The sequence below is a fragment of the Mustela lutreola genome, chromosome 16, assembly GCF_030435805.1.
Source record: "Mustela lutreola isolate mMusLut2 chromosome 16, mMusLut2.pri, whole genome shotgun sequence".
NCBI classification, from domain to species: Eukaryota; Metazoa; Chordata; class Mammalia; order Carnivora; family Mustelidae; genus Mustela; species Mustela lutreola.
In genome coordinates, this window is record NC_081305.1 from 42,083,279 (window position 1) to 42,094,691 (window position 11,413).

General features: G+C 59.3%; 1 protein-coding gene across 2 annotated transcripts; it reads left to right on the forward strand.

Annotated features, from left to right (window-relative positions):
• Positions 1-2,862: 2,862 nt before the first annotated feature.
• On the forward strand, positions 2,863-10,549 carry SCN1B (sodium voltage-gated channel beta subunit 1). 2 transcript variants are annotated; one of them, XM_059150621.1, is made up of 6 exons: positions 2,863-3,049; positions 4,694-4,860; positions 5,642-5,882; positions 9,258-9,399; positions 9,740-9,816; positions 9,901-10,549. In XM_059150621.1, the coding sequence occupies exons 1-5, from the start codon at positions 3,010-3,012 to the stop codon at positions 9,804-9,806; spliced, it is 657 nt and encodes a 218-aa protein (XP_059006604.1). In that variant the 5' UTR covers positions 2,863-3,009; the 3' UTR covers positions 9,807-9,816; positions 9,901-10,549. The 2 variants fall into 2 exon arrangements, with proteins under 2 accessions (XP_059006604.1, XP_059006605.1); XM_059150622.1 differs by lacking the exon at positions 2,863-3,049 and adding an exon at positions 3,458-3,904.
• Positions 10,550-11,413: the final 864 nt, after the last annotated feature.

An 11,413-nucleotide genomic window follows, 5' to 3' on the forward strand; every position in this document is an offset into this window, starting at 1 on the left:
TCCTGTGGTGCTGGAAGGGGGAATCTGTCCATTTTCCAGGGGCCCAAGTCACTCACATGATCTGGGATTCTTCAGCATCTTTCACGGGCTTTGTGTCTTTGGGGTCCAGTGTCAGAGCTGTGAGGGCATATGCAGGTGCCTGGATGCCTGGGTTCAGATCCTACCCCTGATCCTTAGCAGTCACGTGACCCAAGTCAAGCCTTCTGAGCTTCCCAGTTTCCCCTTCTGTACAATGGGCGTTAAGAGCGGCACTTGTCTCCCGGGGTTCTTAGAAGTGAATAGTCCTACACCTGCCCTGAGTTTCTGAGTCAGCAGCTCTGGGTGGGCTGAGAGTGTGCACTTCCGACAAGCTCCCTGGATCCCACTTTGCGAGCCACTCTGACAAGCTCTGCGTTAATGAGTGTGGCGCCTCACAATGGGGCCTGGCGCAGAGTGAGTATTTAGCTGATGTTCCTCATCATGGAAGAGTGGGGGGGAGAGGAAGTGACTCCTGTAGTAAGCACCAAATGGGGGCCAGACTTTGTGGCAAGGGCTGGTGCTCGTTTAAGTCTCATGGTGACTCCGTGAGATGGGGGGAGGCCGATAGGTATGTGTCTGAGGCCACTGCAGGCCTGTCCCTGGTGTCTCCACACTTAGATGCAGGGTCATGTCCCCTGCAGGACCCTACCACGGCCTGTACAGGTTGAGGCCATCTGGAACCATCTTGCTAATGAAGAAATGGTCTTAGAGGCCAAGTCTCTGGTCCAGGTAGAACCCAGGTGTGTCTCATTCAACCCTGTTCTGGTAGCAGAGTGAGTGAGAGATAAGGAGAGACCTTTGACATGTCACAGGCTGTGAGAAACTTCTTAATAAATGGCTTGGGACAGAGGACTGTAGGGAGGGGGTTGGATGGAGGTGGGAGGGACCACGGGTGGCAAAGGGCCAAGCCAGCCTCCCCTCTCGCTATGTGAACATGGCGAGTTACCTACTCTGGGCTTCCGTTTCCTATACCTGTTAACTGGGAATAGTGACAAAACCCACCTCGTGGGAAGAATTGCAGTTAATATTAGTAAAGCGCTGAGAACAGCACCAAGCCCACGGTAGCTGCTCAGTGAACACCAGCTTGTAAGGCTGTGAGTGGGTGCCCTTGCCCAGTGCCTAAGGCCTGTCCTCACTGCCACTGCTAGGAGGAGGGCTCGGTACAGCAAGAGTTATTTTCTGCAAGGCAATTTCACAGCCCAGGAAGTGTTGGCACAGAGGCCCAGACCACAAAGGTGTCCAGTGTCCCCGGCTTCCTGTTTCTCTGCCCCAAGCCTGCCCCACACCCTGGTTCCTCTTGCTCAGCGGGACTGGGTCAGGGGGATCCTGGAACTTCACTGCACCCAGAACTGGAGGCCAGGACCTGAGCAGCCAGCCCGAAGTCTCACTCCCATCTGAGTCCTGACAGCCCAGAGCCCACACCCCCAACCTCTAAACCCCAGCATTGCTGGGGCAGGATCCCAGACCCACCTGAGGCCGGCTATATGACCCTAGGCAAGGGCATGAGGCACTCTCAGCCTCAGTTTCTTCTTCCGTAAAATGGGGATAATAATAGAACTTGCTGCCCATGATGGGGTGGGGGGTGGAAATGGATCTGGCGTATCAGAAGGGCTCTACCGTTGGCATTTATTCACTTGATCAAACATCTGTAATGTGCCAGGCATAGTAACAGGTGCTGGGAACACAGTGGTGCATGGGGTGGTATCCTCACCTGGCGGCCTCTTTGTAGTCCAGGGCTGGAGGGCCAGGCGTTGGGAGGAAGATATATATAAAGGAAGAGTATAATGTGAGTGATAACTGTGGTGGAAAAAACCAAAATGAATAAATTTGGTCAAGTAAGGGACAGGGGAGGCAGTTTCCTGGGAAAGGACAGAAGATCTGATGAAGGTGACATTGGGGCCAAGAGCTGCAGGAGAAGAGGGAGTGAGCCTCTTGGTCACCAGTGGGAAGAGTGGTCCAGGCAGAGGGAAGAACAAGGTGGGCAAAGGCCCTGAGGCAGAAATAAGTCTGGTGTGCTGAGAACCGGCAGCAGGGTCCTGGACAGTGGTGGTGGTTGGGGGGGGGGGTGGTAACATCAGAGACCAGGGACCCTCCTCCTGAAACATTGTACCCCCAGGCCCCCAGAGCAGGGTCTCTGGTCTAGATCTAGCGCGACCCAGCTGCTAGTCTGAAGTATTCTTGGTGCCCTACCCGACACCCCCATCTCATAACTACTTGGGTTCCAGCACAGTGACCTCCAGCCCCGGATGTCAGGGAGCTGAAGGGGAGATCACTTGGAGGTCCGAGCTGAGTCCCCCTCCATCCCACGAGGATGACCTCCATAAACTGAAGTCGGAAGCCCTGTCCCCCAAACGCCCTCTAAGCCCTTCCGTGACTCTGGAGGTGACCTTTCCCAGACTCCGATGCTGGGGGTCCCCAGAGTCGAGAGGGGTCAGGGACACCCAGGCCATCCGCCCATGCCCAAAAGCCGCGGCCCCTGCGCCACCCGGAGAGGCCGGTGCAGCGGGCGCCTCCTGGGCCGCTGCGGCAAAGGCTGGGCGGCCGCGCCCTCCCCCCGCGGTGATTCATCCCGCCCCCTCCCGCTCCCTCCTCCCTCCCCAGGCCGCCGCCGCCGCCGCCGCCGCCGCCGCCGCCGCTGCAGTGCGCAGGAGACCGCGGCCCGCGCCCTAGCGCGCCCGAGCCGGAGCGGGGCCGGGGTCGGTGCACCTGGCGAATGCGCCCGGCTGCGCGCGCCAGCGCAGCAGCCCGAGCAGCGGCCGCCGCCCGCGCGGCGGGGATGCCCGGACGCCGGGCCCCGGGGCTGGGCCCCCGGCGGTAACCGGAGCGGGGGGGCCGCGCCCCCCCTCTGCCCCCCCTCGCCGGTCCCAGAGCCGCAGCAGCTGCGCCCGCGCGCTCCCGGGGACATTCTAACCACCGCCCGGGCCCGCTGCCTCTTGCCCCGCTATTAATATCGGCGGCCCGGGAGGGGGGCGCAGCGGGCGCCGCGCAGCCATGGGGACACTGCTGGCCTTGGTGGTCGGCGCGGCACTGGGTGAGTGCGCGGGGCGGGGAAGTGCGCGGCGTGGGGCACGGCCCGGGCAGTGGCCCGGCGGTGGGGTGAGCGCGTGGGACCCGGGACGGCGGGCAGAGGGCTGCCCCCCCCCCCCCGCGGCCCACTCCCCGGCCTGGCTAAGTCCGCTTCCGAAGTTGTGAGCGCGGGGAGCGGGGCGGGGGAGGGCGGTGGAGGTGCGGGTGGGCGAGCGCAGGCGGGGGCCGGGCTGGCACAGCTCGGCGGCTGCGGGCGCCCAGCCGGGGGCGAGGAAACGCGGAGTCAGCTGCTCCCGGAGCCCCGCAGGCTGCAATGTGACACCCACAGCCGCGGGAGGGGGTGGGGGAAGGCGGCGCCCGGAGACTGGGACGGGGGAGACCTAGAGACATGGAGAGATGGGGACGCAAGGGAAGGCGCGAGAGGCGCAGCGACTCGGAGTACTCCGGAGCGCTCCGCCGAGACTGGGAGTCGGAAATAACGGGGGAGAAGGAGACCGAGAAGGTTGCAGAGTGTGCCAGAGAGAAGACGAGAAGCGAGTTAGGAATGGGAGCACCGGAGAGACAAACTTGAGAGAGGCAGGAGAGACGGAGACACAGGTAGACACTGGCAGAGGTGGAGTTTAAAAGGGACAGGGAAAGGTGGAGAGAGAGACCGGGAGAGGCCGACGGAGCCTGGAAAGAGAACACAAAGTGATACAGACTCCGTAAGGGATATAAAGTAAGGGAGACACAGAGGTGTTCAAGGAGTTAGAAAGAGCAGCAGAGGAAGACAAGGAGTTCCCAAGATTCACAGAAGGAGAGACTCCGGGGACACGGAAACAGACCCGGAGCTGGAGCCAGAGAGGCTCAGCATTATCTGGTGAGCGCTGGGGCTGAGGAAGGGGGAGGCAGGTGAGAATACGGAGGAGGCACCCAAGAGGACTGGAATCCAGTGGGGGGTGCAAAGTCCCTGAGGCTGCAAAGAGCTCAATGTGTTTCAAGAAGCTGATAGGACGTGGGAGAGGGGTTTGGAGCTGAGGAGCCTGGGGGTAGGGCGACAGGGGCCAGAGAAGCTGGGTAGGGGTTGGGGAACTGGAGAGCTGGGTTGGAGGGTAGGGCTGCCCTGGTTCCAGCTCCCCCCGTGACCCCTCTGAGGCCTTGCCTTCTCCCAACCCCTTCTCTGGGGCTAGGGAAATGACTCGGTCCCCCTTGAACTTCTAACGCATCTGGAATTCTAGTTCCACCACCTAAATGCTGCGGTACTATGGGCAGGGGGACTTCCTAAGAAGGGGTACATGGGTGTCTACTTGGATACAGAGCAGAGATTCTGAGTTACTTCCCACAGCGACAGCCCTATGTTGTTTGGGTGGGTGGGGGGCTTCTTGCGTCGCAAGCCCCCTGCTGGGGCTTTACCTCACTGGTGGAATCTGCCGAGCAACCCCTCCAAGCAGAGATGACCGTTTGCGGGAAACTGAGGCCAGAGGTGATGAGGGACTCGCCAAGGGCACACAGCAAGTGGCAGGGCCAGGCTGAGCGTCTGGTTCTGTCCGTTCGTATTCATTATCGAGGGGAAACAGATGGTTTCCGAGAGGCCGGAGAGCCAAGAGCCAGCAAGCCTGGCATTGGGTGCTGGGCGCCCCTGTTCCACCTGAGCCTGCTGTCCCTGCAGTGTCCTCAGCCTGGGGGGGCTGCGTGGAGGTGGACTCAGAGACCGAGGCCGTGTACGGAATGACCTTCAAAATTCTGTGCATCTCCTGCAAGCGACGCAGCGAGACCACCGCCGAGACCTTCACGGAGTGGACCTTCCGCCAGAAGGGCACTGAGGAGTTCGTCAAGGTGTGTGTGTGTGGGGGGGGTGGGCACAGGTGCAGGGCGGCGGGCCTCTGTGCGGGACATGGTGGCAGGCAGCAAGGCAGCATGTGGGGGGGGGGCGGGGGGGTGGTATTTGCTCATTTCCGATAATGTGCTATTTGTGATGACCCGGATTCAGATTCCAGCTCCACCCCTGTTTGGCTGCTGCCCTTGGGCCAGGAACGGGGCCTCTCTGAGCCTCAGTTTCCTTCTGTGTAAAGACGGGGTGGCGGTGGGCTCTAGCTCATAGGCTTGGGTGAGGGTTGATCCGGTTGTTGCCCTGGCACACGGTGGCACAAAGATTCAATACCAGCAAGGCCGTCTCCGGTAGTCATCATGAAAGATGCAGAACTTTCCCGCCTTCCTTTACATTATATGTATTTTGATCTACACATTGAGGAGGCTCCGCAGACTCACAGCGCCTCCCAGAGCAGTGGGGTCTGCTGTGGCTGAGATTGGACTCCTCTCTGCCTGGCTGAGGGGTGTGCCTGGTGAGAGTGAAAGCCAGGAAGGCTGAAAGAGGGCTGGGGTTGGGGAATGCCTGAGGAATATGTACATGAGTGTGCGTTCCTGGCCCAGGGACACAGTCAGGGTCAGGGTCACCCAGGGCACCATCCTCACCCCTGTGCCCTCCATGCCCGGGGTCATGGTGGCCACCTGTGTGTCCGCTGTCTCTCTGAGTGTCAGGGCGAGGGACAGAATGGGCTGGGCGAGGGTGGGGGGAGGGGACGGGCGCAGACAGTGACCGGCCCGGCTTGCCCCCCAGATCCTGCGCTATGAGAACGAGGTCCTACAGCTGGAGGAGGATGAGCGTTTTGAGGGCCGGGTGGTGTGGAACGGCAGCCGGGGCACCAAGGACCTGCAGGACCTGTCCATCTTCATCACCAACGTCACCTACAACCACTCCGGCGATTACGAATGCCACGTCTACCGCCTGCTCTTCTTTGAGAACTACGAGCACAACACCAGCGTCGTCAAAAAGATCCACCTTGAGGTGGTGGACAAAGGTGAGTCCGGCCCTGCCTGCACCCTCGCCCCTGTTGCCCACTGGCAGCCAGATGGTGGGACAGATGGCAGGCAGGGGACAGGCTGGCTCCACGCCTGGGCCGGGCGAACGCCCACAGCAGCAGAGGGGAGCTGCACCTTCCCTCCCCAGCCCCAGCTCTGGCTTTACCTTTCCTTTCAACCTGCCTTGGAGCCCCAGCAGACCCCTTCCGGAAAAGTTCTGGATGCAAAACTGCCACCTGTGCTGTGGGACGTCAGGCAGGTGTCCTCCTGTCTCTGTGGAAGGGCTGTCCCATGGGAAACAGGCTGATAACGGTAGCCATCTCTCATCGAAGTGTGAGGATGGAGCAGTGGGTGGGTGTCAGCTGCCCAGGTAGTGGGAATGACAGTGGAGGTTCCGACTGTCCGGTAGCCTCAGCCCCTCCTCCCTTTGTCACCCTGGCTGAAGAGATAAGAGTGTGTCCCCTGAAGCAGAGCTCCTGAAATTCCACTGTGTGAGTGAGCGTCCTGGGAGACCTTGGCTCAGCAGACCCTGGCTGCATTTCTAACAAGCTCTCGGCAAAGCCAAAGCGGCAGGTGTGGGGCCACAGCGTACAGCAAAGATCTCAGGCGTTTGGGGACATTGCATCATTTTGGCTCCAGCTGCCTTGGATCCCTTCTCTGAACCATCTTCCGATGGGTGTAAATTGGAATTTTCCAGGGCCAGAGGGCCCATTGGCTTAGAGTCAGGAAGCTATCCCAGAACCTGAGGCACCAAAGAACCACGGCAAGTATGTCCTGTGGGGCCCACGGCGCCCGCACATTATCACGGGACTGTGCATTGTCCTTCCTTTCCCCAAGAGGGGTGCAGTCCCTCATGGAGCCTCCCCACCCACCCTCCCGGCTAGGGGCTGCTGCTGTCCACACTTTACAGACGGGAAACCCCAGGCTCAGGGAGGTAAAATTACGTGGCCGAGATCGCAGAGCTGGGACCTGGATTTGAACCCAACCAAGCATGTGTGACTGCCGTATCTGTTCTTGGCGTGATTCACTACACTCTGCTGTCAGCCAGAGCCTGTGGGTTTCTTTTGATAATTAGCATTTTTACGTTTGTTATCAAAGTGAACCAGCAGGATTCAGCGCAGGAGGCAAGTCTGAGCTCCTCTTTGCTGTAGGTCACGATGCTGGGTGGGCGGCCACCCACGGATATGGAAGATGGAGCCCCGCCCCTGGGAGTGGCTGGAACAAGAACCGCCCCCAAATCCTGTGGCTTCACAAAAATCTGTGTCAATCCTCTCTTGGGAATCAGTGCGGAGGCCAGGGGTCAGGAGAGCAGGGAGGTTCCCAGGTTCCTTCCGTCCTACTGCTTCTTGAGCTCTGCCCTTGTGGGTCGGAAGCTGGGGATGGAGCACACCCTGGACCCAGCAGAGCCCCATTTAAACTTGATCTAGCATATTCTACCACCTCCCAGAGCCTGTGTTCTTCACATTTACCAAAGGCAGAGCTTTGTATGCTGTCTTCCCAGAGTCTATGGGAGTATCCAACATACTCTAGTGGTTTTTCTTTCTTATCACCATAGTATGGTATTTTATATTACTATATACTATACTATTTAACATTACCAAACACACAACAGTGTTTTTATCATAGTCCATCATACTAGAGTATTTTTATCTTTACCCACAATGCTATAGTATTTTAGACTAATCATACTGTAGTATTTGAAAGTTTTACTTGTTCTACTGTATTCATTGTCAGCCAGCATACTGTCGTATTTTTACCATTACTCGTCACACCACAGTGACCCCTCTGCCTCAGTTCCTCCTTTGTGAAATGGGGGAATGACAGTCCCGCCTCCTGAAATGTCTGTGTGGCTTGGTGGAGTTTACATTGGACATACGTTGCCTTTTACCCAATGCTTCCTTGGCTATGGTCGTTTCCAGAGCAGGGAATTGCTCAGAGCCTGCATTCAGTTAAACACTTGGAGTTGAATCCCGGCTCCGAATCTGGTCCTGGGCCGTGCGTCCTTGCCAGAGCCGCCCCCTTACTGAGCCACAGTGTTCTTGTCTGAAAAATCGGCTGCAGAGCCGTGCCAGTCACTGTCCTAATCCGATGGGGAGAGCAGGAGATACCAGATTACCTAACTCCATCAGAGCCCCGAGTTCCAGGAGCAGGGAGGAAAATGCTGAAGATGCGCGCTTTACCCAACCACAGTCCAACTCAGTGTGCTTCCTGAGGTCAGCTGATGTGGGAAGCCAGCACTCTCTCTATCCTTGGGGGTGTTTCAGAGACGCAGGGAGATGCTCACACAAAGAATTTAGCACAGAGTCTGGCTGGAAGCACGCGTTCTTCGTATGACACGCATTCCGAACTTTTGAATGAATGAATGATGTTGAGTCCTTGCCCCAGCTCCTCCCGGCAGAGAAGCAGGGGAGAAACACCCAGCCCTGTGCCCTCTTTCCCTCTGGCCCAGAAAGCGTCGGTGCCATCTGCACGAGGAGCAGCAGAGAGTGCCCACTGATGGGAGGAAAGTCCATGTGAGGACAGCGGGGACAAATGAGATCCTGGTCACCCGGAAGGAGAGGCCCCAGGAGTATGGGGCGGACACCTGTGAAATCCGGCCAGGGACGTCACAGTGGCCTTCGCTTCTGGTTCCCTGGCTGAGCACATCCCCTCCACAGTTTAAATTTAGGCTAAGTGAGAGGAAGCTGCCGATGGCAAGAGCCAGTGTGGTGAAAAGGACAGAAGGTTTCCGGAAAATGTCGGTGAATAGCCAACAGTTGGGCAGTGTGCCGACCGCAAGCCCATCCATGCGTGTTACAGGGATTAACTCGTGTTCTCTTCCCAGTAACCCCGTGAGGAGACATGAGTACTGTCACTTCCCGGTTTACAGAGGGGAAGTTGAGGCTCAGAGAGGTTGAGTCATTTGCCCAAGGTTACACAGCTGGCAAGTAGCAGAGTTGGAATCTGAATCTGAGCCTTCTGGTTGCAAAGCTGCAGCTCCCGGGGAACCTGCAGCCGCCTGAATGAAACAGATGCCCCCTCCAGCCACACAGGGAGGCAGGCTAAGGGGGATCCCAAAGCCCCCTGGACAGTGGTTAGTTATTAAGAATCCCAGTGATGGGGCGCCCAGGTGGCTCAGTTGGTTAAGCATCCCACTCTTGATCTCAGCTCGGGTCTTGATCTCAGGGTTGCAAGTTCAAGCCCCGCACTGGGCTCTAAAAGAAAATAGGAATGATGGTAACAATGATGACTCTAGGGAAGCAGCATGGTCCCGTTGGCAGACCAGGCCCAGGGAGGCCAGGTCACCTGGCCAGACTCATACCCCGCACGCTTGGGGCACCTCAGGCTTCCTGAGCCTGGCCTTCATGGCCCCCTGACCCTGCTTGCCCTTGCAGCCAACAGAGACATGGCGTCCATCGTGTCAGAGATCATGATGTATGTGCTCATCGTGGTGTTGACCATATGGCTCGTGGCAGAGATGGTTTACTGCTACAAGAAGATCGCTGCAGCCACTGAGGCCGCCGCACAAGAGAACGCGTGAGTGGCGCCGGTGGGGGTGGGGTCAGGTGACCCAGACACATGGGTTTCCCAGAGGGGTACGTCCATCTGCTGTTGTGGATGGGTAAGGTCAGGCCCCAGTGCCTTCCCCTCAGGACTCAGAATCTGACCCCCTGAGTCCCCTCCTGCCTCAGACTCAGGACTCCAGGCCCCATGCCTGGGCTTCCCGTGGATCCCTGGATGTCCAGCCCGAAGGCCCCACCTCTCTAACTCCAAACCCTGTGCACCTGGGGCAGAGACCCCCACCCTCCTCAGTTTCCCCCGGGGTGGGCCAGACTGATGATGCTGGTCATTGTACCCCTGGCCTTTGCCCCTACAGCTCAGAATACCTGGCCATCACCTCAGAAAGCAAGGAGAACTGTACGGGTGTCCAGGTGGCCGAATAGCCCCAGTAAGGTAGGTGGGTGGACAAGGGGCTGGAGGGCCTGGGCGGGGGTCAACTGGCTGGATCCCTGACACCTGTCTCTCCCTCACCTTTAGGCCCTGGGCTCCACCTCAAGGAAGAGCCAGCCCTGATGGGGAACATCTGGGCACAGCCTGCCCCCAATGGGGGTTGGCCATTCCTGGACCTCCACGAGCCTCAGAGTCCTGCCAACGGAGCCGCCTGGGTGGGAGGGGGCAGGGGGCTTGGCTCACACCCCCAATCCAGCCTACTTCCTCCTGCCCCATCACCCACCCGCGCCATGCATGATGGGTAAAGCAATACTGCCCCTGTCCCCACCCCTGCTTCTGCTGCCTGTTTAGGAGGGGGGCGGTGAGGCGGGGGCAGCGGCTCCGCATCCTTCCTTCTTGCTGATTTGCACACATTGGCCGCTTCAGATGCACACTACTGGGGCCCAGCACCCCCTCCCCTCCTCCCCCACCCAGCGGGGGCGGGGTCCGGATGGGGCGGCACAGTTTGGGGCAGGGGGTTTCTGGGACCCACTCCGACCGAAGACCCCCCCGGCGACACTTCCCTCCTTCCTCTGGCTGGACCTGGGGTCCCCTCTCCCTGTGATGCACTCTTGCCCCAGCCCCGCCCTGCCCTCTCTCACCAGCCTTGGACTGGGGCCACTTAGGAAGGCCCATTCAGCCTCTTCTCTCTTCACACAAGTAGTTTTGTTCATGAAATAAAGATTCTTGGACTTGATTCAGAGTCTCTCTCTTGAGCCCTGTCACCCTCTCCAAAAGCCTTGGTCCCCCCCACCTCCAACGCGCTTTTGGGTGCACATTCAGGGAAAGGGAGGGGGAAGGAACAGGTGGGTGAGTCTCAGCGACTTAGCACTTGATTAGTGGGCGTGGGGTGGGGGGGTGTCATTAGCTCAGCGGGGAGGGCGGGAGGGGGCCAGAGAGGAGTCACGGGGGCAGCAGGGCAGGGAAGGGTGGCATGGAGGGAAGAGAGGGGATGCCTGAGTTTGGGGGTTTGCTGAGTTCCTAGTAGGGTGGCTCTCTCTGCTGTGGTGGGAGCTGGGGAGGGGCGAGGGAAGGAGAGGAAGATGCAGGTAGAGGGAGTGGCAGAGAGAGACTAGGGGCTGCCAGCTCCAGCACCCCCCTCCCAGCAGGAGCCCTTGTGGGAGGCTGTGGCTCTGTGTGGGGCGAGAGTGGGGTGAGCAGCTGCCGCCTGTGTTTGGGTGCATGGCTGTCCGCTAGCAGGTGGCTGCCGGTGACCCTTGTGTGTCTGGGTGTTTATCTGGCCTGGGGTCTGACGTGGATCGCTCCTGGCTGCTGGCGGGACAGTGTGTATCCGCCTGTGGACACTTCCGGCCCCTTGGCCTGGACCTCAGCGCTTGGTGCTGCCTTTTCCGGCCCAAGCCCCCCCATCCCCCCCACATGCAGGACTTCCAGGCTCCAGAGGTCACGGCTGCAGGCAGCAGAAAGGCTGCCAAAGCAAACCAGCCCCCGTGACTTGTTGGAAGGCAGCTGGGGGGAGGGGGCTGGAGCCGAAGTTGGGGGAGGGAGGGGTCTGGGGCCAAGGCTGGGGCAGGGACCAGGACGGCCTTGTTCAGGAGCTGGA

Coding starts and splice junctions, on each gene's coding strand:
- SCN1B (XM_059150621.1), top strand. CDS start 3,010: ATGGGGACACTGCTGGCCTTGGTGGTCGGCGCGGCACTGG. Junction 3,050..4,693: donor GGTGGTCGGCGCGGCACTGG/GTGAGTGCGCGG, acceptor CTGTCCCTGCAG/TGTCCTCAGCCTGGGGGGGC. Junction 9,400..9,739: donor GCCGCCGCACAAGAGAACGC/GTGAGTGGCGCC, acceptor TTGCCCCTACAG/CTCAGAATACCTGGCCATCA.